The sequence below is a fragment of the Thermobia domestica genome, unplaced genomic scaffold (assembly GCF_964235325.1).
Source record: "Thermobia domestica unplaced genomic scaffold, izTheDome1.hap1.1 HAP1_SCAFFOLD_226, whole genome shotgun sequence".
Lineage (NCBI taxonomy): Eukaryota > Metazoa > Arthropoda > Insecta > Zygentoma > Lepismatidae > Thermobia > Thermobia domestica.
The window spans coordinates 1-27,779 of NW_027655946.1; the positions used below are offsets into that span (position 1 = coordinate 1).

Below are 27,779 nucleotides of genomic sequence, written 5' to 3' on the forward strand. Positions count from 1 at the left end.
CTCCAGAAATACCTCGTCCATATACAGATTCAGCCTTATCGGCACTTGTAAAAGGGTTACCAGAAGCTCTACTTAGACAATATGAATATGAAGACCCGATAGTAAGAGGTGGCAAGCATCTCATGCATAGTTCCTTTTTCAAGGTAAGATATTAAATCTCTAAACCTAAATGTGTAATTCAAACTGAACTGTTATTTGAAGAAATGATGCTATAGAAAATCGTAATTGTTGCGTATAAAGTTTTTTTTACAAATTATTTTATTTTGATATCCTAGGTACTCGTCGCTTTAGCCTGTGATTTGGGCTTAGACTCTTTACCATGCTGCGCAGAAAATCACAAATGGTCTTGGTTTAGACGTTATTGCATGGCTGCACGCGTCGCTGCTGCTTTGGTAAATCGAACTTCACTCCCGCATAATTTCATAGTTGAGGTACGTATTTGTAGTATTTCTATTGCATTTATTATTAATGAATAACATCTTAAGATATTTGAAAAAAATGAAATGAAATCTTTAAGTTTTACGTCCCACGCTTATGCCGGTTAGGCTAAAGGAGACGGTGATGATGAGAGATGAGTGAAATGGTGGAATGAAGAAAGTGGGAGGAAACGGGAGAGCCCCGAGAAAACCCACGAGCACGGTTAAGATATTTGAAAAACAAGAATAATAATATTATATCCGTCTGGAGCAGAATTTTTGCTTTGTTACGTAACAATTTATTTTATTTAATCGATTTTATCAAGATTACAAGAAAATTCAGGGTATCAGGTAAATAAGAAATAAATGTGCAGACCACTGTGTACAAAAACAAATTATGACTGCTATTTTAGATCTAGATAAACCACAACTAATTTGATTTACATATATCGAAAGATCAGTGGCGTATTTAAGAGGGAGCTTATCGGGTATCAAGCCTCCCCCCTCCCCGAAATAAATTTGTTAGTTCTTCACATTCCATATACAACAATAATCTTTCTTACCATTTCTAAGAATTTCATTGACTTTCCATTTTCTTACGCTCTTTGTTCAGAAACAATACTGTATTTGTCGAATTTTATTCCATGTAAGACAGGGCGTTCTTTTTTTTTTATCTTTGTTTCGTCCATTCTACTCTTCTGTTTCTTTTTTCTTAGTTACTTTCTTTCGTTTCTCCTCCTATCCTACTTTCGACCGTCGTTTGTTGTGATTCAAGTCGACAGTCGTCAGTAACATCAAAACAAAGAGGAGCTGATTATCGAAACTTGTGTTCCACACCAACTTGCACGGATATCAACATAACGGGACTTATAGCAAAGGAATATTTACATCGTTTTGTTGTAAAGAAAGGTAAATGTTTGAGTCAAAAGGAGAGAATAAGTAGCCCGGGAAATTCCTTTTTCTTGTATGAATAGAATAAAAGGTTATATTCACTGCTAAATTTTTGTGTGTATCATATCACATAAGATTCACCAGTCTGCAATTCTTGCCATTAAAACTTCAATTTATGCATAAATTAAAATATATTTAATTCTCAAACTCAGGTAGGCGATTGCCCCCTCCCTTCTTTCCCGTGTTGTGCATAGCCCCCCGAAACAGAATTCTAAATACGCCATTGGGAATGATAAATATACCTATTTCTTATCTTAGAAAAACTACAGCTCGATTTCGATATAATAAACATCAGACAAAAATGGAATAATTGCTTTTCTAGTCTACCACGTAATCTTATGTAAATGTTAGTTCTATTGCGGATAGTATATTTCTTAAAAACAAAAATATGTTATTATTGCGGCATCGACCCAGCATCGTTGGGGAGTGACAGTTTAGGAGCTGCTTGAAAAGAAGTAAAGAACTCCAGTGTAGAAGCCAACATTAATGCCCAGAGGAGCCAATATGGTGACCACACGTTACTCCAAAGGCATGAGTGTCATAAGCCGGCTGGTAGGCCATAACCCGTAAGTTTGTTGCGCCAGGAGTTGAAATAGGTATATTCCTACATAACGAACACTTTTTCGTATTAGCAAGTAAAAATAATAATTTCCATGTACAAGAAAGAATAATTTCTTGAATGAATTTGTAATGCAAAAGCATCAGATATAACATATAAACCAAATTAATATCGAAAACAACAACAATCTCAATTTCCGGTAGTAATACAAACTTACATTTTCCAAAACATTAACTTTCAATTTATTGTCCTATGAATTTATTGATTATGAATTGTTATTGTTAATTCTTATAAATTGTTAGTACTTATTACCTGCTATTAACAATCAATACGGACATTATTCTCATTTCATAATGAGAAATTAATATTGTAATACGTATATTCACTTTTTTTCTCACTTAGTTTGATATAGAAATAAGAGTTCTTTTAATAAAAAATGTTTTGCAGTTATTAAAACACACAGCGACCATAACATTCCCGAAAGAACGAAAATATCAATAAACTCCTACTATTTAGAAGAAAACTTTTTGTAATTTTCCGTTACGTACGTTAGATTAGAATTACATAGTTTTAGTATACAATTTAAAATTCACTAATCCCCCCTTACAGCAAACCCCCTTCTAACAATTAATATAGCAGAACTTGTCTGAACTTGTTCTCAGCAGAAATTGTGACAGTCTACAAACATCTTTTTCACAGCGTTCATAAACCTGGAACATCCAAGAAAAACTGTACATTTCTTAAAATCATTAATCACATCATACTTTTAAAGTACAACCCGGTAGAATATTGAAATCTAAGAAACAAATGAGCTTATTTAAATTATATTTGCTGCAAAATGAAATTCTCTTTGTCTTGTCCGTCTTCTCATGGAATGACTCATATTAAGGAAAGAATCCGAACGCAGTATAGAAAGTTTTCTTGTAACAATAACTTGGTTGAACTCCCTCGTAGCTGGGTTAGCGTACGCGCCTTCGGTATGCGAGAGTCGGGTTCGATTCCCAGTGGGAACTCGTGTGATTCGGATCTATAACGACTCACCAAGGGTAGTCGTCAACCTGGTTCGGCTTAGTAAGATATATAAATCTTAAGTGGTAGTATTTGTTTGCATGTAAAAATTATCTTTAATAATTATATACCATTATTCTCACCTTTTCTATTAGAATGATAACGTCGATGAACGTTGCTAAAATGGTTTATTAGCTGATATACTTTATAATATATTTTCCTTCAAACTGTCAAGCACACAAACTTGCTGACTAGGTATCCATAAACATTTACATAGCAATAACTATCCCATAATAATAATTTTACATATCTTAAAAACATTCTTCTTCTGTTATTATTAAATTAACATTCTATGAAGTATAGTGCATATGTATGAGCACTTTCTGCCCAAGGTACAGGTAATTATTAACCTATCCAAAGTGTTTTGTTATATAAAATGTCGCCCGACAAATGGACTGAATATAAAAGTCATAAGCGAGTTTGGCTTTTATGTTCAAGAACCACTGGTCCGTTTACAATACGGTTCTTACATTGCATATGTCCATCACATTTTGATCGCACCTCATATATATCTTCATTACATTTCATATATATATATATTTATAACAAATATTACACTTCATCAATACTTATTTTTAATTACATTCATTATATTATTATTATATTTTCTTATTAAAAATATCGTCGCTCATTTATTTAATCGTTGAAGGGTGCGAATTCAAAAATCGTAAGGGACAAACATGAGTTACAAATAGTCAGGGCGCATTATATGATAATCATTTTAGGTGATATTTTAAAATAAACATTAGATTAATAAGGCATCACAACATAGAAGAATCTCATTCAAGATAGTTGTCGAATATTTAGTTTTATAGAATAGATCTTCTTCTTAACATAATCTTTGACAGTTAAGTTTTTTTTTACACAAATCAATCTAATATAAATAACCTTTGCTTTTAATCATTTATGAATCGAATTATAATTCTTACATATATTAAAAACATTTGAGAATTATCATTGATTAATGAGAATTAAAGAGAATTAAATTGAATAAAAATAAAATAAATGTTCATGAAAATCTATAACGGATATGAATTTAACTTAATTTCATTAACGGTAATCAGGTTACATTCATACTTGCATATGAATTTAATAAAGTACATTGTACTGCACAATCATTATTATGTCCCGTATTATTGTTCTGTACAGGAATTACTTCAATACCTGGATCCGGATGTGAAGTGACATCTCTTGTCCTCCCATTACGTCTATCCACGTAGTTCGCTGTATTCCTGGAATTTCGCCATACATTCGGTCTATTTTTAAACCTATTTTGATTATATGGTCTAACATATGAATTGCTACGATTAATTAGGTTAGGCGGATTCCCTACATAACTTTGTCTATTTTGCTCATTTTGATTGCTAGAGTATACTCGGCTTGGGTTATGTTCCGTATTATTTACACTTCGGATATTTAAATTCCGAACAGGCACCAAATGATCTGAATTATTCTTATTTTTACCCATTCCTGCTTGTTGATTCATAGCATGGTATTGAGTTTCATAGCATTGGACAAGCATTAATAAATGGTTGAAACTCATACACTGTGTGGAAAATAAGATCTGTTGTAATTTAAATGGAAGCAAATTTCGAATTGATGCTATTATTCTCGATTCCGATTGCAATGGATTAACGACCTTTAATTCGTTGTATGTATTTACAACAAACTCTACAACAGATTTATGCAATCGAGGATTGAAGTGTTGATTTCTAATGGTAGCATCTCTATTCGCAAGCAAAAAGTCATTTTCATAATTGGCGATCAGTGCCGCTTTGAATTCTTCATATGTACTGATGTGATCACGTACTGCTTTAAACCATAATGAACAAGGTGGGAGTAATACATGAGGGATTAATTTCATATATTGTGATCTATCTATACACATTATACTGCATTCGTCCTGGAATTTCTCTAAGAAAGAAGTAGCATTCTCGTTACACTTACCACTGAATTTGCTCATAGCTCGAATTTCACTCATCTTAACACTTAGTTTTACCTTCCTTTTATCATTCCGTGTACTTATTGGGTGATAGTTCCTATCCATGACGTGATGTGTCGTTACACCATCTATGTTTCGCCCATCTGTACCCTTCGGATGTATTTCTTCCAATATAATATCCTCATCAGACACCGGCGAAGGCGAGTTCATCTCTGGTGAGTGGGGAAACTCCATGCGATCACTACACATGTTATTACGGTATGTGTTGTCCTTAACCTGTAGCATTCTAATTTCTTCCTGTAACGTAGCTATCGACTGCGTATTTGCTCGTATGTTGTTAGCATTATTGATGACCTGGATCTTTTGTTGTTGAACAGAAGATTCTGTTACTTCTAAATCCTTTTTTACATCACTGATTTCTTGTCTCAGGTGATTGTGATTACCCTGGCATTCCTCCGATATTCCTTTTAACTTTTCCTCGAACTGCGAGGTGATATCGCTCATCGTCTGGATAATTAATTGTTTCGTTTCATCCGACTTCTGTTCCATTTTCTGTTCTATCGTCTGCTTCAATTCTTCGTATTGCTTGTTAGATTCATCAGACTTCTGTTCTATTCGTCTACTTAATTCTTCATATTGCTTGTTAGATTCATCAGACTTCTGTTCTATTCGTCTACTTAATTCTTCAGAGTTATGCTTCATCGTCTGCTTTAACTCGGTAGACATTTGCATCAATTGCCGCTGTAAGACTAGCAAGATTCGGTCTTCTGATGTCAATCCTGATGTTACACTAGGTTCACCGTTGTCACTATTGGTGGATTCATTCTCCATTATTTCAGTGTCCATTTTCCTTATAATTATTCTACCACTTCTCAATATGGTGAAATTTGTACTCATTAACTTTATGACAAAAGTAAATTCAACCTTACTCTGCTTCGGGATATGAATTTACAACAAATCCCGGGTGAGGTAAACCAAAATTTTTAACTAATCCCGGTGTGAAGGCACCAAAATTTTTATAACGACTCACCAAGGGTAGTCGTCAACCTGGTTCGGCTTAGTAAGATATATAAATCTTAAGTGGTAGTATTTGTTTGCATGTAAAAATTATCTTTAATAATTATATACCATTATTCTCACCTTTTCTATTAGAATGATAACGTCGATGAACGTTGCTAAAATGGTTTATTAGCTGATATACTTTATAATATATTTTCCTTCAAACTGTCAAGCACACAAACTTGCTGACTAGGTATCCATAAACATTTACATAGCAATAACTATCCCATAATAATAATTTTACATATCTTAAAAACATTCTTCTTCTGTTATTATTAAATTAACATTCTATGAAGTATAGTGCATATGTATGAGCACTTTCTGCCCAAGGTACAGGTAATTATTAACCTATCCAAAGTGTTTTGTTATAGATCCCAAGTTAAGCTTTGGTGGGTTCACGTCTTATATGGTCTCGGTGCTGAACAGAAGAATAGTGAACTCCAAATCAACCAATAACTTAGTTGCAATACAAGCTTTTGCAGACCATATCGCACCTTGTCTTTAAAAAATAAAATAAAATAAATTTTACTTTAACGTCTCACGATCATACTCTTTAGGCTGAAGAAGATGAATGATTAGTAGAAGGGAATAATTGTGAAATTACAGTTTGTGCTCTCCCACCGGAAATCGAACCAGCGACTACGTGCAGATGTCTGACCGAATTTACCAAATTCTCAGTCATTCTTTTATTTTCTATGTTAAGCTAGAAACATTCCTCAGCGCAGAAAATATGGAATTAAATAAATATTTTTCGTTGCATTTAATAAATGTACCTTCTGTCGTTCAGATAGTAGTCTTAAATATTCGATGCGGTATTTTTGAAGATAAACATCGGAATAATAAGACATTTTCTTCATGTATGTAATAAACTGTGCTTTTCTATGGGAGTAGATTGTGGTATTTTAAAAAGTGAATTCTTCCTAACACAGAGTAAATATTGAACCGAATTGTATAAATTCCTTTAGTTTAATACCTGCCGGAAACAATGAATATGATATATTATATGAAGGAACTTACTTTCAGGTGAGAAAGAAGATAGCAGAGATGATTCCAGAAGATGAAGTTGTTACCTATGATCATGAAAGTCACGATCTCTTCAAACAGGAATTTGATGAGCAGTTATTGTTGTGGTTAAATAGGTAGGCGAAATCAAACTGTGAAGTAGATGTTGAATCTTACGATTTGTACCTTTGGCATGATTTTTACTTAGTTTTTAGTGAATAGATTAAGCTTCACTCTATGAAGCTACGTATTGATAATTTGTTGACTTGGTCCCGTAGTAGTCGTCGTCGAGAGGAAATGCTTCTAACACGTATGTTTACTCATTGCATCAATAATTGGTGTTTGATCGTATATGTATATATATAAAGTTTTAGTTTTATTTATTACTGATTAAGTTGTGATTTAACTTTAGATGTTTGACTTGTTCATTATTACAATGTAAATTACATACAGGTTATGTCTGGATATTTGCTAATAAATAACTACATCTGCCTCAGGCGTGCAATTGTCTGTGTATTTTCCCCAAATCATTACATCATATGCAATATAAAATTTTTCTGTCATTGTTCCTCTCTTAGTCTTCTAACTACGTTTTCCATAACAACGTTGAGTAGTGTAGTGTAGTAGACACACAATGTTTTTCAGACAATATTCACTTCGAAGCATTCGCTTTTTACATGGTTTGTTCTCACTCTGCACTACAATCTTCATAGAGTTATTTATACCATGCTAGAGCGAAACTAAACAAGAAAATAAAACGTTTATTATTATAGAGGAAACCTGTAGAATCTGGAAAAGACAGGAAATTCAGGTTACTCGTAAAAAGTTTTGGAAAAGTAAGGGAATTTTATTTTTTTAAAAAAACATTCGAATTTCACGCTATAATTGTAGTTAAGTTATCATTTAACAGGAGAACATAATTCGAATTATAACATTGATATATAATGAAATACCCTCTCTTTCTTTCTTTTGGGGGACGGTGGCTTAATCTCAGTCTGGTGCATGGGGTCCTGGTTCGATCACCGACTAAATGTGTTTATGGTGGACAACATCGTGTTCGTGGAATTTCTCGGATTACTCACATTCTCGTTTCACCAAGTATTCCATCATCATTCATTAACCTAAATCATCCGTCTCCATTAGCCTAAAGGGCATAATCGTGGGAGTTTAAACTGGATTTCATTTGTCTTTCTCCTAGTGCCTCCATCAGAAGTCTGGGGTGGCAACGGTCAGGGCTGTTGGTGGTAGTATATTAAGGCAAAGGCCGTACTACGTAAGGAGGACTAGCTCGTCAGTGTGCTGTGAGCTGACGGTGATAGTGTAAAATGGGCGACCTCTCTAATTTCCAAGTCCATGTGGTAAACTTAAAAATTTATTTACATTTGAGATGGGTTCCATGTGCTGACCATACGGATCACTCAATTAAAAGCAGTCTGGAAGGCCTAGAAAGTCTAGTAACGAACGCGTTGAGATCAATGTGCTGACTATACATTACTTAACTATTCTCGTGGACGTAAAAATTCAGAACACCCGCGTTGAGGGTTGGTGTGGTAGCCATACATAAATCAAGCTGTCTGTTATAGCTATAAATCCCTGTAGCAGTCGCGTTCGGGTCCATGTGCTGACCACATTATAAGCGTCTAAGTAAGACCAGATATCCAGTAACAATGTGCTGGCAACATCATTCAACTAAAAGCAGTCTGTTAGGCCTACAACCCCAGTAATGTTAACTACACATTACTCAACTGAACGCCGTTTTGTAGGCTTCGCAGTCTACTAACAACCACAATGGAGTCAATTTGCTGATCATACATCACTCAGCTGAAAATCGTTTGGTAAGACTAGTTCGGAGCTGCATTGTCAGGGAACTTCTTCTTCTTCTTCTTCTTCTTCTTCTTCTTATTATTATTATTATTATTATTATTATTATTATTATTATTATTATTATTATTATTATTATTATTATTATTATTATTATTATTATTATTATTACGATGGAAGTTCAAAGATTTCAAAGATGTGAGTTTGTCTTGTATATCTACAGCTGTTATCTTTAAACGATAGGCGTTATATTTTCTATATGATTTTTTTTTCATAATATTCTTTATGAAAGTTTCTTTATTGATGGCTTATTTTACGTAAGTACTCAGTGCCGTAACATTAGAAATTTTGTTCTTTTCGTTTCGAATGTTTCTACATTGAAATGTTCTGTTTATGAAACTGTAAATACTGCAAACAAATATTACTCTGTTCTAGATATTTTCCAGATTAACTTTGTTAAGTTCGTTCAGAACTTATTAAATTTCTAAAGGAGCCATAATGTTTACTTATTTAATTTAGTGAGGTGCCAATTGAAAGGTTTTAAAACGTTTTCCTTAAGTGTTGTTAGTTTGTATTTTAGTTATCTTTTTTTTTTTTTTTTTTTTTTTTTAATTTTTCTGTCATCTTTTCTTTTCTTCTAGGTTTAAGGTTTTATTTTTTTCGGATACGGATACTTTTTTTGTCGTAGTTACGAGTCTTTATTTACATGTCATATGTAATTTTTTAAATTTTTGTATGTTCATTTTATTATTGCTATTATTATTATTATTTTATTTATGATATCGATTGAATTAGCTTGTATTGCTGGTGTATTTTGCCTCCTCTTAAATATACAGTAGAGCGTCGATTATCCGAAGTAATTGGGGGACATGGGTGTTCGGAAAACTGGTTTGTTCGGATAATCGAACTGTACTGTACTGTACTGTACTGCACTGTACTGGACTGTACTTCTACAGCCAGTGCCAAACCGACAGAAGTGTGCTGATTGTTGAAACACAGCGACTGGCGGCTTGGCCGGTCAGCAGCGCCTTATGAAGGCCCCATTAGAAGCAATGTTCCGCCAGCGGTGGCTCAGTGCGGCGACTACTGTGGGAAATTTGGTTTGGGAGTGAGGGGGATGAACGGTAGGGTGGGAGAGTAACAGGTGCGAGCGAGTACACAGTTTGGTTAAGCGGTTGTTCGGTTGACCGACGTTCGGATAATCGACGCTCTACTGTAATTTAAGACTGCTGTATATGTAGGGTTGCATGTATCATGTGCCTGCTGTTCGGGCACTAGTGCCTATGTATGCTGTTAGCTGCCTAATAAACATTTAAACATTATATTATTATTATTATTATTATTATTATTATTATTATTATTATTATTAGTAGTAGTAGTAGTAGTAGTAGTAGTAGTAGTAGTAGTAGTAGTAGTAGTCGTAGTAGTAGTAGTAGTAGTAGTAGTAGTAAGAAGAAGAAGAAGAAGAACAAATAAAGTACAGAGTGATGGTTTTGATAAAGGAACAAAATCATTAGTCATAAAACTAAAATAGGCATTCTGTGATTTGTAAGCATGTACTTTGTACATGGTTCGGTCCTGAGGTATCAGGTCTACCTTATATAGCCTTGATGTTTATGAGAAACCAATATATTCATTCACCATTTTTTTAAATTTCTTAAATAATGTATCTGGTGTGTACATTTTCTTATAATGACTTCGTCCGACTGTGAACATTGGATTTTAAGTAATTCCTATTCTTGTAAAATTGTGGGCCGCGGTGGCTCAGTGGTAGAGCGTTCACCTCTGGTGCTTGGGGTCCCGGGTTCGATCCCAGCCCCCGCCAAGTGAACTTTGTGGTGGACAAACACCGTGTGCGTGGGTTTTCTCGGGGTTCTCCCGTTTCCTCCCACTTTCTTCATTCCACCATTCCATTAATTACTCATCATCACCGTTTCCTTTAACCTAACCGGCATAAGCGTGGGACGTAAAACTCAAAGATTTCATTTCATTTTTTTTTCTTTTGTAAAATTGTTGATACTTCTTGAGGGTAAATTTTTACATTTCCGAGTAAATTTGCTGAATTAACATTAGACATGGCTGTAACAGATAAAAATTGGTCATCTATATCCTTACTGTCATATCGGAGAAAACCAGTAGTACGCCTTCACAGCAAACATGTATAGGTTTAGATTACTAATTGGAAGAAGATAATCTGGAGGTAATTATAACAAGAAAAAAGTTCTTACTTATTTCTATCTATCCCTGTTGCTCTTTAATTCTTCACATTTTTTTTAATGTCCCTACAATGCTTTTGTAATTAAGGTAGACAAATCGGCGTGAAAATATACTTTTACACTTAAGGAGCGTCATCAAATTTCTAAATGAGTATTGGCCATCTCGCATGAAACCATAATTGTCTGGATTTCCATTTTACCTTTAGACGTCCTGAAGATTGGACCTTGTCCTGGGGTGGCAGTGGCACCATCTATGGCTGGGGACATAATCATCGAGGTCAGCTGGGTGGAGTTGAAGGAGCGAAAGTAAAATTACCGACTCCTTGCGAAGCACTATCAGCTTTGAGGCCTGTGCAATTGGTCGGTGGTGAACAAACGTTGATGGCAGTGACTGCAGATGGGAAAGTTTATGCAACAGGTAAGTCTTTGCATAAAAAATTCTGAAATTACATACTTGTATTATGTCCTTGGAATATTAAATATATATAGCCCCAGCCTGGAAAGAACGTTAAACTCACAAATTAACCAATCAGTTATTTGACTATAGGTATGATAAAATATGAAATTCAATTACAAATAAATTTATTTAAACCCGGAAAGACAAAATTGCAATTTCAAGGAACTTTTCAGACTCTAATCTGAGCCGCTTGAGAAGCAATATCTTATCAATAAACTCAAAAAGAACTCGCCTCATTAAAATCTTTTCTTACATATGTTGTGACAACACTGACAGCTGTCAGCAATAATTCGACGTTATTATCATGTTCATTTGAACTTAACTGTAATAGGATACAAAAAAGCAAGGTTGGTCTTCAAATTTATTGATTACGCTATGGAAGATACATATACTCAACAAGTTTCAGGTACGTACTACAGGTGTTAAATGTGTGCGCCATTGGTCATACGACACATCTCGAAGTGGTAATCCACTTGGTTCCGTATGTTAAATAGCATGTTCCTGTCAATGGTCGTCGCAGCAATATGATTTTGTTTTCATTTTTTGCGTTGTTTTTGGCATTGTAGTAGATAAACTGCTCTTTACATACCCCCGCAGGAAGAGTAGTAGTGAGATATAGAGACTTTGGACCATATGACCAGAAGCACATTATAGGTGGTCGCCCATTGCTTTTCCGCTTACCAAGGTAACCTGTATCGCAAAGTGACGATGCCAACACGAAATGTCTAGTGATCAGGTGCATCTTTCTTGTACTGGTGTACGGATTTACGGTGGACTATTGTAATCGATGAACACTTCAGATATTCTAACACACACACACACACACACACACACAAAAAAAAAAAAAAACTCTTCTCCCGTATTGTTGTCATTTTATAAACTGCCGTCATAAACCTGTCATTTAGCATGTCAACGCGCACCATTTAAACTTGATGAATGTAGGTATTTTTTCATACATCACCCATCTTTGCAGGTCTTTAATTTCTGTTTTATAATCCGATAAATTATTTATGCTAACCTAGTATTTATTAACTTACTGAATCTTAAATTATTTTATGTACAGAGTGAGTAAAAACTGAAGTGATCGACAAACTATGCGCATGAATCTTTCAGGTTAACATCCGATGATTATGCTTTGTAGGCAAAGAAAGACGGCTGATTGAGGCAAATAAATGACGATGCAAGAATCGGTAGAATGAAAATGGGGAGGAAACGGGAATACTCCGAGAAAACCCACGAATACAATGTGTCCACCACAAACTTCGCCGGGAATCGAATCAAGGACCCCTTGCACAAGAGGTAAGTGCTCTACTACAGAAACGCTGTACCAGCATGAGGGTGAGATGAATAGTGACTCCCGTTGGCGTTGAAGTCTAAGTTAAGTTCCTTCAGTATGGGGTGAAGGGTCGGAAGGGGGTGATATAAAAATAATCGAAAACAACCGATAATAGTGTCCAATCCATAGTTTTCGTTGCCTAGATGAATAGTGGCACTCGATGTCGTTCAAATTCAAGTTGAGTGGCATTGATATAGGGAGTGAAAATGAAAGGGGTTGTCATTTAAAAAGAATCGAAAACGACCGATATTAATATCCAATTCATAATTTTCGGGATCACTGAGATGAATAGTGACATCTTCGATGCCGTTCGATAAAATCCTTATTCATCTTCTTTCGTTGAGTTAAGTTGATTTCGAGTTTAACGTCCCGTTCAGCAGCGAGGCTATATGAGACGTGGACCTACTGATTAACGTGGAATCCGAACCACATGAGCTCCCGCCGGGAATCAAACCTGGGTCTCCCACGCCAAAGGCGCGTACGCTAACCGCTTAGCTACGAAGGAGCTCTCATCTCTCATCATCTTCATTTGTGTCCTAAGAAGGAGGGGTTCAAATACTTTCTATATACTTATTCTTCTATGTGAAAAATGGACATTTCAGGTAATGGAAAGCATAGATTTAGCGGGAACTACGCTTCATAGCCATTTTCGATCTGTCGAGCAGTTAAGAGCGTAGTAAATTTCATCAACTGGAACATTCCGCAGGTAGAGAACTCTTCGGCCCGTGAATATCTCTTTGATAACAGATCAGTGATTAACATATTTAAAGTGTACTACTGAATATCATTCTTTGCGAAAATTTACTGAAAAGTTTATAAATTTGTTAATTTCTGTCTTTATCCTCTTCGCCTCTCTTGATGCCTTACTTAGAAAAAAGGAAGTAAAGAAAGAAATCCTCATTGTTTCGCAGATTTCACATTTTATTAGTGTAATATATTTAAGAAATTTTATAGAAGAAAAATAATGATATATAGTTTTTTGTTTTGGAACTTGATAGTTGTAATAATTTAAAAATGTGAGCAAATTACTATAATAGGAGTAGTAACGATATGCCCGGAGCAAAAGCTATGTTATTTTAGCGCATTTGATTATAAGTTTTTGTAGTGATGTTTCATTACGAAGTTTTCAAATCAAATGATTTTTATTATGGATCAAGGTAAAAGTGAAGATAAAATATTACCTTATATGTAAGGAAATTCAATAAAAATTGTAAGAAAGTATACCTTTATAGGTAGTAGACAGTTGATATTCTCAAAATATACGATGTGGTGAAAATCATTACAGAACTTACGAGGGGCGTCCAATAAGTTATCTACCTAGGCAGGAAGGAATACAGATTAGGGATGGCCAGAACCGGTTCGTGGCGGAACCGGTTTTCGGCTCTGAACGGATCCAGTTCCGGAACAGTTTTTTCGGATCCAGGTCTAGAACCGGGCTTTCGGATCCAGGTCTTTAACCTGTTCCTAAGATCCGGTTCTGGAACCGGTTCCGGAACCGGTTCTAAAAATCGGATGTCCAAGAACCGGTTCTTGGAACCGGTTCCGCCGGAACTGAAATTTTTGGGCCATCCCTAATACAGATAGCCTCACCTGGTCACCACTGTTTTTCAATGTAGTTCCCATTGAGGTCTATGCACCGTCGCCACTTTGTGGGTAGCGAAGAAATCCCAGAGAAAAAATAGTGTTTGTCAAGGCCTGCAAACCACTAGGAAACAGCGTATTAGACCTCGTTGTCCAACGAAAAACGTTGTCCCTGGAGGTGTTTCTTCAGGTCTCGGAAGAGGAAATAGCCATTAGTGAGAAGCTTGATGATCGAGCGGTGCTCCAACTTCTGCAGATCCATTGTTCGCGGCGATCCAAAAACTGCTCACGGTCACTGCGTTGCTCCGACTGACCTTAAATTGCGCAGCGAGGTTCCCCACAATGGCCTTGGCGTGCGTGTCAGATGTCATTATGCTCCGCCTCTCCCTTTCTGTCCAGGTAGATAATTTATTGGACGTCCCTCGTATAAGCAAGCAGACAAGAAAACGCAATAAATTGAAACTTTTTTCTTCATGTGTCTGTCATGAATTCGGTTTTGTTCAAAATGTAACTTTCTTCCTTTCTTGCGCGAGATTAAAGTGTAGATTAGGATAAGGATTTATGTAACAAATTCGTAGTTACAGGGGAGGCTTTTACAAATTCTGTTCTGTTATTTGGTTTATGTGGATACAGGCTTACCCTTTTTGTGGAGAAAAAATTAAATATTTAATTTAATGTTTCACGGTTATGGCTTCCAGGCTAAAGAAGACGGATGATTAATGAAAGTGAATGATTGTTAAAATAGATGTTTAGTGCTCTCACACCGGGAGTTGAACTCGGAAGCACTTCACCACGCGCTAACCACTAGACCACCAGAGAATGATTATCCCTATTGAGTCACATACTTTAATAAACTTTGTGTGAATATATGTTGATATCCAAACGTAAATAATTTATGCAAGAAAAGTTAGTTTTGTGGTGGACAAACACCATATGCTTGGGTTTTCTCGGGGTTCTTCCGTTTCCTCTCTTTTTCTTCATTCCACCATTTCATTAATTTTTCATCATCACCGTCTCCTTTAGCCTAGCCGGCATAACCGTGGGGACTTAAACCTTAAAGATTTCATTTCATTTTCATTTATGCAAGAAAATGCATTTTGAAGAAAATGCTTCTTAAGACTATATCCAAATCAACCATTCAGTTGTCGCATAGAGGTAGATTGAAAGAACAAGACGTACAATTTAACTCCTACAAATCATAGAGCTCCTTCATGGCTAAGCAGTTAGCGTACGCGCCTTTGACGTGGGAGACCCGGGTTCGATTCCTGGCGGGAGTCATTGTGGTTCGGATACCACGTTAATCAGTAGGTCCCGCCTTATATAGCATCGCTGCTGAAAGGGACGTTAAACTCAAAATCAACACTCAACTCCTACAAATCATAGAATATTTTTTATTCATTTGTGCTTGTTTAACCAAAGTAAAAATAATTTTGTCATTTGCACTGAAATCTAATTTTGGTTGGTAACTAAACCCTTCCATTTCTTGAAATTTTCAGTGACTATTTTAAATTCAAATGTCAAATATTTGAAATGAATAAAACTAATAATCCTTCATATCTTCATACGAGGAAAGTAAGTTTTTTTTTTTTCTTTTCTGATAAAATAATTTGTAGTTTGTGATACAGAAAGAAAATTATATTCAAAGTGTGTTAAGTGTTTCAATATTATTTTAAAAGGCTATGGAGCTGGAGGAAGATTGGGAATAGGAGGAACAGAATCTGTATCAACTCCGACATTGCTGGAATCAATACAGCATGTTTTCATTAAAAAGGTAAGTTTAAGGAATTAGTATCAGTATTTTAAGAATTGGTATGGATAAAAATGATGGAATTTTAGTGAAAGTTAGAACTAGAATATCTCACTGTTTAATCAACAAAGTTCCTTTCAAAATGTAATTGTGTTCATTTTAATATAAAATATAATTAGTGTCATTAGTATTAATTATGATTTCTGCCGATTCTCACATTCAAGGCAATGCGCTCTTACTTTATTTGTAATACATGTTTTATTAGTATCTTAATCACATTTATTAACTTTTAGAATTTAGACAAATATTATAAGAAAACATGAAGTTAAGATTATGTAAAACGCTAAAGGTAAACTATTAAGTTCGGTACTGAATGCTTTAAATCGTGTGATAATACCAAGTGAGCATTGTGTTTTAATTTTAGGTGGCAGTTAATTCTGGGGGTAAGCATTGCCTTGCTCTGTCTGCTGAAGGGGAGGTATATTCGTGGGGCGAAGGAGACGACGGCAAACTAGGACATGGTAGCAGAAGGTTAGTATTGTTTAGTTTTTAATAATATCTAGATAAGATTAATTAAATTAATATATGGTAACAGATGATAAGGTAAATACTTGTATGTATTAGTTCTCACTAGATTTTTTAGGTAGCCTTCACACTAGGATCCTGTGAGCCGTTCACGTGAGCTGCAGCTGCTAGCTTTACATTGTTTTAAATATACGTCTTCACAGTGCGCTTCGGTGCAAGTGAGCCGCGGCTCTGAGCTGCTATGAAGATCACCCTGCCAGTAGATGGCTCGAGTGAGTTGTTGGCGGGGAAGAAAATTACACGCAGTCTTATCAGAGCCCTTCACACGTGAGCGTGAACTCAGTTTGGAATGGAGAAAAGTGTACATATATTTAATGTTGAAAATTGTCTCATTTTGGTGTTACTCTGATGAAATGCACACTTTATACTACTATACAGTTCGTCAAACGAAGATATAGACATTCTGAAGTAATTGCATTTTTTTTTCCATCTTCTCTCAGTTTAAGAAACAGACTAAAATGAATATTCTTCCAATCTTGATCGATTTATAGAATCAATCCACATTGTTCTATATCTTCTTTTTTCTTCTTGCAATTTATCGCCAAGATTAAAGCTACGGCTTCTTCTGGCTGTAGCATGGCTGCCATTTTGGTATCACGATCTTTTGAGCGGCTCAGAAGTATTCAGCGCCTTCACACTACAGGTTTACATGAGCGGCTCACAAGATCATAGTGTAAAGGCAGCCTTAGCCCGTCTGTTATCACAAATAATAGAGGTATAGTGGAAAAAGAGTGGACAATTTAAAAATAGTTCAAACTTAAGAATGCTGCATAATGACACACTGAGAGAAGAAATATTACTTGTTGGCAATAGAATTCTGAAATCGTACAAATCTATAAATTAAGTGTGTTTTGTTTTTTGAGTAGAAGTTAACAAAGTACTTTTATGTCTTTAATGTTTTCTCTTTACACAAAATGAATTACTATTCTTTTCAGCCTTATCCTTCAAGGTACGAAAGTCAAAGATTCCAAAATATATTATGATTACTGCGGATGGCAAAAGAAACCAACGTGATCGAGAATCGAACTTGGAATACATTCAGCACCCGTGCATTGACAGCTTTGCTAATGTCAACCTGAATGTATACAAAGCTATCTGTACACAAATGCTGTTTTCCCGCAAATTGTGATGCGATTTGAAGCAAACGAAGCTTTGTTCCAACCTCACCACAAACAACCGCAATAAACCAATATATTAGAAGTTATAGATTAAGCAATTACAGATAAAACATACTACGACGAACTATTACGCACATAACATGCACAGAGGAAAAATCCTGAATTTAATACACATATGACCCAATTTACTATACTTGTATTGTGTAGATTCTTAGCTTTCTACATAGTTACACAAAGGTTTAAAAAAATAAATAAAAAATAATAAAAATTGAACACAACAAACATGCACGTCTGTATATTATGCCACCATCTTTCAGAATAGAGTATCACTCTTTCCACTTTTCTAACGAAGCCCCGCCCATAAGTCTAGAACCCAGGCGTAAAATGAAGTACCAAGCCCCTCACAACATACGAATTTTTATTCATTTCGTCTGCAGATATACTTTCACTGGCTGGAGCATTATCATGACGTATAAGAAAGGTATGTGAGAAAACGTTATCAGAATAGTTCTCACGGGTGAAGTTCAAACATGAACAAAGAATGCATTATAATGTAAAAAGAAAATGCAGAAGTGAAACGAAATGCACTTCTTTAAGTCCAACGCATAAAATTAAATTAATATCGTCAAAATTAGTTCATAATAAAGATCACTATAAATATTTTAAATTATAACAGCTTGCTGATTGTGAAATTTGTTTCAATAAAATTACCAATATACTCTATGGCTAAACAATAAAATGTTCATTAATATTTTTACACAATTGTCTTCCAGTTGTTGAAATATTGCATTTTGAAATTGTTGTTTGCAGTTCGTGTGATCGTCCACGTGTGATTGAGGCATTGAGAGGAAAAGAAATTGTTGATATTGCGTGCGGAGGTGCACACAGCGCTGCCATCACATCAAATGGAGAAGTGTATACTTGGGGAAAAGGTCGTTACGGGAGACTAGGACATGGGGACAGTGAAGACCAAATGAAACCAAAATTGGTAAGTTTCGTCTTACTAGGTACCAAATAAAAATTATAGCGTGAATTATACTGCTGTAAGCGATTTATAAAAAAACGTTGATGTTACCAATATGTCTCGTCTACTTTTATTTTGCAGGTAGAAGCTCTATTAGGATATAGAGTATGTGATATTGCCTGTGGCAGCGGTGATGCTCAGACACTGTGTATTACTGATGACGACAATGTTTGGTCCTGGGGTGATGGTGATTATGGAAAATTGGGTAGAGGTGGTTCTGATGGCTGTAAGGTAATTATTCTTTTCTTTTGCATCGTTATCTTCATTAGACAAGTCTGATTTTATTTTATACCACTGTTCTGTTTCGAAAATCAAAATTGGAAAGAAATTATCGTAAAAAAGTTTAAAATAAGGTATTCTTAATATGTCGTAGTAGTAGTATTAGTAATGATATGAAATGTAGGAGGAGGAAGAAAATACTGTTTTGTGGGACCTTAAATAAAGAGTTGAGAAAAAGACTCGCTAAATGCTTCGTAAGGAGTATGGTGCTATATAGGTCAGAAACATAGACGTTACGCAAAAATGATGAAAAACGACTGGAAGCTTTTGAAATGTGGGTGTGGAGAGGAATGGAGAGAATTAGCTGGGTCGAGCGGAAAACGAATGAGAGGGTGTTAGAAATGGTGGGGGAGAAAAGAACAATTTTAGACATTATTAAGAAGAGAAAGAGTTGGGATATTGGCAAAGAAGAACTGTATCATGAGGGACGTTCTAGAGGATACGGTGGCAGGAAAGACAGGGAGGAGGCGAAGGAGATTACAATTAATGGACGATGTCGAAACAGAAAAGTCGTACATGAACACAAAGAGGTTAGCCGAAGATCGTGGAGCATGGAAGCTTCTCAGTTGCAGCAAGTGATCTGCCAATAATGGCAGAATACTTATGATGATGATGAATATATCATATTTAGTTTCTTGTTGAAACACCACGAAAGTTTTACAAGGAAGATGTCCCTACGTAAAACTAAAATCCGGGAATCAAACAGATCGAATGAATTCCCAGCGGGAGCTAATGTGGTTCAGATCCTACCTTAAGATGTAGGCACACATCTCATACAGCCATGGTGCTGAAAGGCACGTTAAGATCCAATCCAATCAAATCCTAATAGAAGAGCATTATGCGAAACGTAAATGTGTCAAAGTTGAATCGATTGACTAGTTGGTTGATATGAAGGTTAGGGTCCCTTTCAACTTCGAAGCTCTTTGAAACGTGAATATACAGCTTATTGTGGGGCCCTAACCACATGAGCTTCCACTGGGAATCTAACCTTGGTCTCGGGGGCACACACTAATCCTATAACCATGAGGGGGCTCAAAACTGAGTCGAAGGGGCACGTTGGCTCAGTAGTAGAGCGCTTATCTCTGATGCATGGGGTCCCTGGTTTGATCCCCGCCAAGTAAGTTTATGGTGGACAACGTCGTGCCCGTTTTTTTTTTTCGGGTACTTCCATTTCCCCCCACATTCTTATTCCATCGACTCTTCTATCATCATTCACTTGCCTTAATTATCGTCTGCCTTGGCCTAAAGGGCATAATCATGGGATGTTCAACTGAAAGATTTAATTTCATTTCATTTCAAAACTGAGTCAAATTCTAGGCTGTTTTTATAGATAGGGGTCAAAAGTATTAACAATTAAAGTCGTTTAATTCCAAATACTGCAATCTAGTTACAAGAGACGGTACAAGTGCATCATGGAACTGTATGAATGAATGTTCGTGAAAAAAAAAGATCGTTTGCGATGGACACAAATAATAAACGCACAAATGACGGAAGGACCTTACAAGAATCCCAGATAAAAACGTAGTTATTTCTCTGTAGAAATAATATTGGCCGGTTCTACCGTTATAGTTGGTGTTTCAGTGATTATACGTGACTAAAATGATGTATTATCGCTTACACATGACGATTAGAATAAACTGGAGTGGGTGTGCCAGTCGACTATATGGAAACAACTCATCAGGGTGGATGGAAACAAAGATGTGATAAACGAAAAAAAAAAAAATCCATTGTGTTTGGACAGACAAGAAACGAAATTGTCGGATTTGTTGATGTATCAAAACGGACCGTACAACATGTATAAACCGTGTGTGAACACAGAACGACTCAGAACTATGGTAGCAAAAATCTATTTATGCGGGGGGGGGGGGGGGGGACCGCCGACAAGTTAATTCTCAACAGAAATTGCTGCAGTCTATAAATGCAGGTCGATCCCAGTTTATTTCGGAAAGAAAGAAAGAAAATATTGCGGAAGAAACTTAAAGCAATGTAATTTAGAATCGAGTACCAAGAAAGGGGTCAATTTTACTACGGCGCATAAAGCTACGTCATCAATGGGCTCAAGAATTGAGACACTGGAGTGTAGCGGACAGGAAATGTGTAATGTGGTCTGGAAGCAACGATTTGTTAGATCAGACTGCACTGAAAGCCCAATAAAGCATTTTACTTGAAGTACAAGCAGGTGGTGGTTCTGTGAGATGTCATTGTCTTTTTTTTTTTTTTTTTTTTTTTTCGTACAGAGACTTGCGTACACTCATAAGAGGCAGGAGTGCCCAAGGCATGTTTAATGGTGCAGGTTATGTTCATGTAAAGTTCTATTTTTTCTTTTTTGGGAGGGGGGAGTTTTCATTGAAAATAATATAATCAAACTAGAGATTGTTAAATTTGGAGGGAGAAAGATATATTTGGGGTGCAGAATGATAAATTTGGGAGTGTTGCTCAGTCTTGAGGGGTGCGGGGTGAAGATAAGCACCACTGCGTACAGGTAAATGTGAATATGAACTGACTTGGGTACACTCACAGAGATGAATGTGAACATGGATCAGCGAGTTTATTTGGACATTCTCAGCGACCAGGTGTAGCATTTCCCCAACGTTTTCGTGATGAATATGCAGTATACATTCTCATCTAAGAATTTCCTTGTGACTATTTGGTTACCATATGCGCCTTCGGCGTGACGAATCCAGTTTTGATTCCCGATGGGAACTCACGTGGTTTGGATTCTACGTTAAGCCGTAGGTCTACGTCATATGAAACTTAGGTACTGGAAGGAATTTACTACAACCAACCAAATCTTTCATGACAACTGTCGTATTGTTAGTGCTTAAAGCGTTTGTACATGGTTTGAGGAACATTTAGCCACCTGGTTGTATCTGGTCTGACCTTCAAAATTCTCAGATTTAAATTAATTAGAAATCGTTGAGACTTTGGAGTAGCAAGTGAAACGCAGAAATAATCATCCCTTAATTTGCTGAAACTTCGGATCTATTGATAGATGAGAGATGTGAGGGATAATGCTTCTTCCAAACATAATTCATTGGACTATCAAGACCAGAAGCGATGTTGCGTGGTATTAGGTAAGTTCTATGGGAATCACTACCTTTTTGTATCAAATACGTGATAAACTGGAACAGAAAGAAGCAGATTCAGTGTAATCTTGTAGAACGCATAAAAAATAAACGCCTCGAAACCTTAAGGATAAAGTTACCGTAAAACCTTAAAATGTCAATGAATTAATTATTTTTAAGTAATTATGTATCAGTTTAATATATTATGTGAAATTAGAGAAAGTGAAATTTTTACAAGTTCGTTGGTTTTCTGTATGTTTCAGCTACTTATGCGTAGAGTTGTGAGCATGAAAAATTTCAATTTGAAATATTTCAAAATAAAATATTTCAAGGACTTCATTCTCCAAGATGCCTTCTGGGACAAAATAAGCAACTTTCATAGTTTAATTGTTCCAATAGCAAATTGGATCACTAAAATCGACCTCAGATAAGCAAAGCGTATGAAATATTTTCCGACCTGAGGAAGAAAATCCAAAACACAGTTTCAGGCGCTCCTGTTCTTAAAAGGGAAGAACAAAACATAATGTGGAGTTCTTCGAGGATCGTAAGCAGATGTGTCTGCGTCCTGTACGTTTGTTAGCGAATATTCTAGATCCAAATTACAGAAGCACCACCAAAGAACAATCGGACACTCTAGAATATTTGAGCAGATTTCAAGGCTTTATTCAGATACTGATGACACAGAAGTTCTGGCCCAATTTGCACAATACAGAGTGAAAGAAAACATCTGGTCCAAAGAATATCTGTGGTCTGCTGCGTCAAAAGTGTCTCTTCTAACTTGGTGGAATGAAATACACCCTTCCTGTGAGCTCACAAAATTTACAAGCAAAGTTCTTGGCCTTCCTGCCATATCTGCTCCTTGTGAAAGGATCTTCAGCACATATGGAAGCATCCATATGAAGAAACGCAACCGTTTAACAAATGAACGTGCTGCTAAAGTGACTTGTAAAGCATAACCTGAAGTACATATCACTATTTGAAAAAAGATCTGTTGGAGATGAAAAGTTATCTTCCCTTTCTAAGAGCAAATTAAATGAAATGAAATAAAATCTTTGAGTTTTACGTCCCTCGGTTATGCCGGTTGGGCTAAAGGAGACGGTGATGATGAGTAATGAATGAAAATGGTGGAATGAATAAAGTGGGAGGAAACGGGAGAACCCCGAGGAAACCCACGCACACGGTGTTTGTCCACCACAAAGTTCACTTGGCGGAGGCTGGGATCGAACCCGGGACCCCAAGCACCAGAGATGAACGCTCTACCACTGAGCCATCGTGGCCCCATCTTTTCTAAGAGGAGTTGATTAAGTCCGAATCGTAACCAAAATGAGCCTACAGCAGGTACAAGTAGATATTCAGTGAAGAAAAGGAAGAAGCAGATTCAAGGACGAATGGACACAATGTATGAAGAGGAAACAAACACTTCTACACCTACAGAATCTGATAGTGACATTGATGTCGATGTGTCATATGCAGAGACTGGTGGCTCTGATATCTCTGAGAAAAGTGGCAGTGCTTATTCTGATGTTTCTGATACAGAAACATATTAAAGTCAGTTAAACATGGGATTTGTCAAGACTCGTATACTCGTACAACAAAAGTCTTTCTTCATACTTCTTGCTTGGTAACTTAGCCTACTTTAATAAATAAAAGAGTGTATTCACTCTAATAGCTGCGATTTTTATTTCCACAATACCAGTGTCTTATATGTATTAAACAATCATAAAAGCGAAAAAAATATTTTTTTCTGAAATTTCAATGAAATATTTCAATTTTAAAAATGTTATGAAATTATCCATCATGCGTCAGTCACTTCCAAAAGCACGAAGGGAAACCATAGTGAAAACCATTAAAATTTAAAGATATTAGACATTTATACCAATATAAAAATGGAAATAATTTAAACGTAACCCATAGAAAGTAAAGTTAAAATACAAGTAGCTTTTCTGCATATGTTGCGTAGTTTCTCTTCTGTATTGATCTGATTGTATATACATTTTTCATACACCGTAAAACCCACATTTTTTTAAAAAACCTTTTCTTAAAACGAAAAGAACTACGACATAAATAATAAAAATATATTTAAAATAGAGTTTCCTCATTCCACGCAATTGCTAAGCATTTGATTTTTCTACTTTGATAATATATTTCTTTTACTCTTTCTCATGTAAATAAAATTTGAAAAATCGAAGTGTTATAACCTTATTTTGGTTTTGTTGCTTTTTCAGATTCCTATGAAAATAGAATCATTGGCTGGACTTGGAGTGGTCAAAGTGGAATGCGGATCCCAGTTTTCTGTAGCTCTTACCCGATCAGGGAGTGTTTACACTTGGTAAGCTTGTAGTTTGTATATTGTCTTATTCAGCATGCATTCAGTTATGTAAGATATATAATACATTACTTACCAGAAAATAGTGAAAACAGTCACACGCTCTAAAAAAGTACACTAAAATGGTTTATCAGCTAAGAGTCCTCACCTATGGTACGAAGGATCCCTGTTTCGACCCTAGGTGATATAAGTTTGTGGTGAACAATATCGTGTTTGACTGTGCATGGTATCGTACATAGAAGATTACGTCTCAGAGCCTACAAGTTGTAGCTTGTTCAAGAACTTTAGTTTAGTGACAAGCCTTGCAGATATGAATTCGTTGTTAAAATGCTATAGCACGTTGATGAGGACAATGATTTTCTTAAAAGAGTAGCTTTTTCTGACGAAGCCACCTTCCACAGTCAGCTAAGGTGCATAAGCATAACTGCAGGGTATGGGATGAGGAAAATCCACATCAGTTTGTGGAACGAATGAAACAGCCCGAAATTAAACGTGTGGTGTGCGTTGACTGAAAGTTCTGTAATACGCCCATTCTTCTTTGAAGAGGCTGGAGTTACAGAAGCAATGTAGCAGGTAATATTGGAAAATTATGTTGTACCTCACATGTCATAGAGATACATGTTCCAACAAGAAGGGGCTTCTTCCCGTTATGTTGTTGTGTGAGAGAATTATTGAATGACCATTTCCGGAATAATTGAATTGGGAGGGGAGGTCCCATTCAGTGGCCTCCGAGATCGTCCGACTTGACCTCCTAGACATTTTCTTTGGGATACATGAAGACTTTTGAGTATCAGACCCAACGAGTGTTATGCAACACTTGGAGGGAGGTTGAGTACCGCCATGATGTTTGCTAAGCAACAAAAGAGGCACACGTGAAGGTGTACTTAGTTGAGTTGAGTGATTTTGTGTGTGTGTGTATATATATACTGGATATAAAATTTTATTCTTTTTTCTTCCCGAAAAACGAAACCTGATGATTCTATTACTATTGGTCCTCGAGTTATTCAAATTTTTTATTGGTATATTTTCATCCAGACACACTGTATATTCCATCTCCAGACTAATCTCTCTCTAGTAAAACCAACAAACCAAACTCCTCTACGTGATGCACATGAGACACTGCTACTTCTTAAATTTTCATTAACTTCATAAGATAGGGAGGGAAAGAAATAGGGAGAACCGGCAAGAATAATGAAAGAGTAACCCTGACCGGAATGCTTTATAGCTCTCTTTATTTTGTTCCCTCGTTACCTTTTCCCTCCTTATCTAAAAAAAAAAGCGTTTTAGCGGTATCGTTTATAATATTTATGTTAAGGAACTCATTTTCTATTTTTGCGTCGGAACTCCCCCCCTCTCTCTCTCTTTCTCTTTGCTCATTATTCAGTAAAAAGCTTCTTCATGTAAGTGTGTTTCGTATTTTTCAATTTTTTATGTTTGTTATAAAGCGAATCTCTCGAACATTACTTAAACACTTCCATTACTTCTGTGTGCTCATAAATATTGTGTAGCCACTATTTATATTAAATTAATTACAAAATAGTGTGGTTTTATTCTGGAGCACAAGATAAAAAATACGAAGTTGTTTTCGAGTGATTTTTCAAAACATTTTTGCCAAATTGTATTTGTCAGTTCAACGGTCGTAAATTTGAAGATTCACATTTAACTCTTGTCTTGATTTTCTCATGATGTTATCATAATGTACCATAATTTCATTCAATAAGTTATTTAATTATAAAATGTATTGAATGTCTGGTTACCTTGTTATTATATATTCATCTATTTGACCGATTCCAATTGAGTAAACTTTGAAATACTAGTCTGTTTTGTATTAAATGCCTCGTACCTTATTGATAACGCGTTGTTCGCTATTACATTCCTTGTGGTTGTACATTTATTTATTTATTTTTTTTTAAATTTTATTTTGACACCCAATCGTGAGGCACTGTGTTCCATTTTGATTAATTGGAGTTTAATCTGACTGCTTAAATTGGAATCCAAGCGTTAGTCATTTTGCATAAAGATGGTATGTGAGACATTTAAGAAACTACTTAAATTCTGACATCTAATATAAGATATAATAGCCTTGAAAAGCAATGCTCTCACCACGCATCAGTCAATTAAACATGCGTCATTCAGCTGTTTTGAGCTAGTCGTGGGCATGTAGCACCAGGAATTAATTTTAATTTTTAAACTAGTATTAACGGGAATTCATTTGAGCTCGCATAAGATCTGTTCATATCGTAGATTGGATAAAAATATTTCGTAACGTTCTGTAATTAAAACGTGGAATATTTTTCAATACTTTGTGTGTTATTTTTTGAAGGGGGAAAGGCGACTATCATCGTTTGGGACATGGAACAGATGATCATGTAAGACGTCCTAGAAAAGTTGCAGCACTGCAAGGAAAGAAGGTTATTTGTATTGCTACAGGTTTGTATTAAATGTGTTTCTATTTTGAAATTATAATGAAATGAAGTAAAGGTTTTACTCTTTCATTCTTTCTTTCTCTCTCTCTCTTTCTTTTTTTTTATATTTTGAATTATTTATGATTTTTTTTTTATACGGACACGTAGGACCTAGGCTATAACTAATGCTGTATATAAGACGTTTTTTATTGCTGTAGTTGGTTTTGTCGGAATGCATTTTACCAATTGTTTGTAGAGGTGACGCTGAATGTGAAGACAAAATAGTGGATAATAATAATAATAATAATAATAATAATAATAATAATAATAATAATAATAATAATAATAATAATAATAATAATAATAGCACAGCGCCGGCTTAGGATCCATATGTTTCATGCAGGAAACTAATATTTGGCAAACAGTTGATATTACCTTGTTTTGTATGTAAGCAGAGATTTCATGTTAAAAGTTGACTCAAATTTAGATGTGTTGAATATGAAATTTATCTGATGAAAGGTGGGTCTACATATGAATGTCAGGATTGTATCAGGAATCATGATGATAATACAATGGCGACTCCAACTACTGAAGGGGCCACGGTGGCTCAGTGGTAGAGCGTTCACCTCTGGTGCTAGGGGTCCCGGGTTCGATCCCAGCCCCCGCCAAGTGAACTTTGTGGTGGACAAACACTGTGTGCGTGGGTTTTCTCGGGGTTCTCCCGTTTCCTCCCACTTTCTTCATTCCACCATTTCATTCATTACTCATCATCACCGTCTCCTTTAGCCTAACCGACATAAACGTGGGACGTAAAACTCAAAG

At 35.8% G+C, this 27,779-nt stretch overlaps 1 protein-coding gene across 1 annotated transcript in view; it reads left to right on the plus strand.

The window, feature by feature from the left end:
- Positions 1-6: 6 nt before the first annotated feature.
- LOC145676574 (E3 ubiquitin-protein ligase HERC2-like) overlaps positions 7-27,779 on the plus strand; it is a 62,266-nt gene continuing 34,493 nt past the window's right edge. Inside the window, exons 1-10 of the mRNA XM_081747411.1 lie at positions 7-143; positions 276-431; positions 7,019-7,134; positions 11,241-11,452; positions 16,085-16,179; positions 16,580-16,686; positions 18,669-18,846; positions 18,964-19,113; positions 24,452-24,555; positions 26,876-26,982. Coding sequence (XP_081603537.1) covers positions 123-143; positions 276-431; positions 7,019-7,134; positions 11,241-11,452; positions 16,085-16,179; positions 16,580-16,686; positions 18,669-18,846; positions 18,964-19,113; positions 24,452-24,555; positions 26,876-26,982 — 1,246 coding nt within the window. The 5' untranslated portion in view covers positions 7-122. The remainder of the gene's footprint in view (positions 144-275; positions 432-7,018; positions 7,135-11,240; positions 11,453-16,084; positions 16,180-16,579; positions 16,687-18,668; positions 18,847-18,963; positions 19,114-24,451; positions 24,556-26,875; positions 26,983-27,779) is intronic.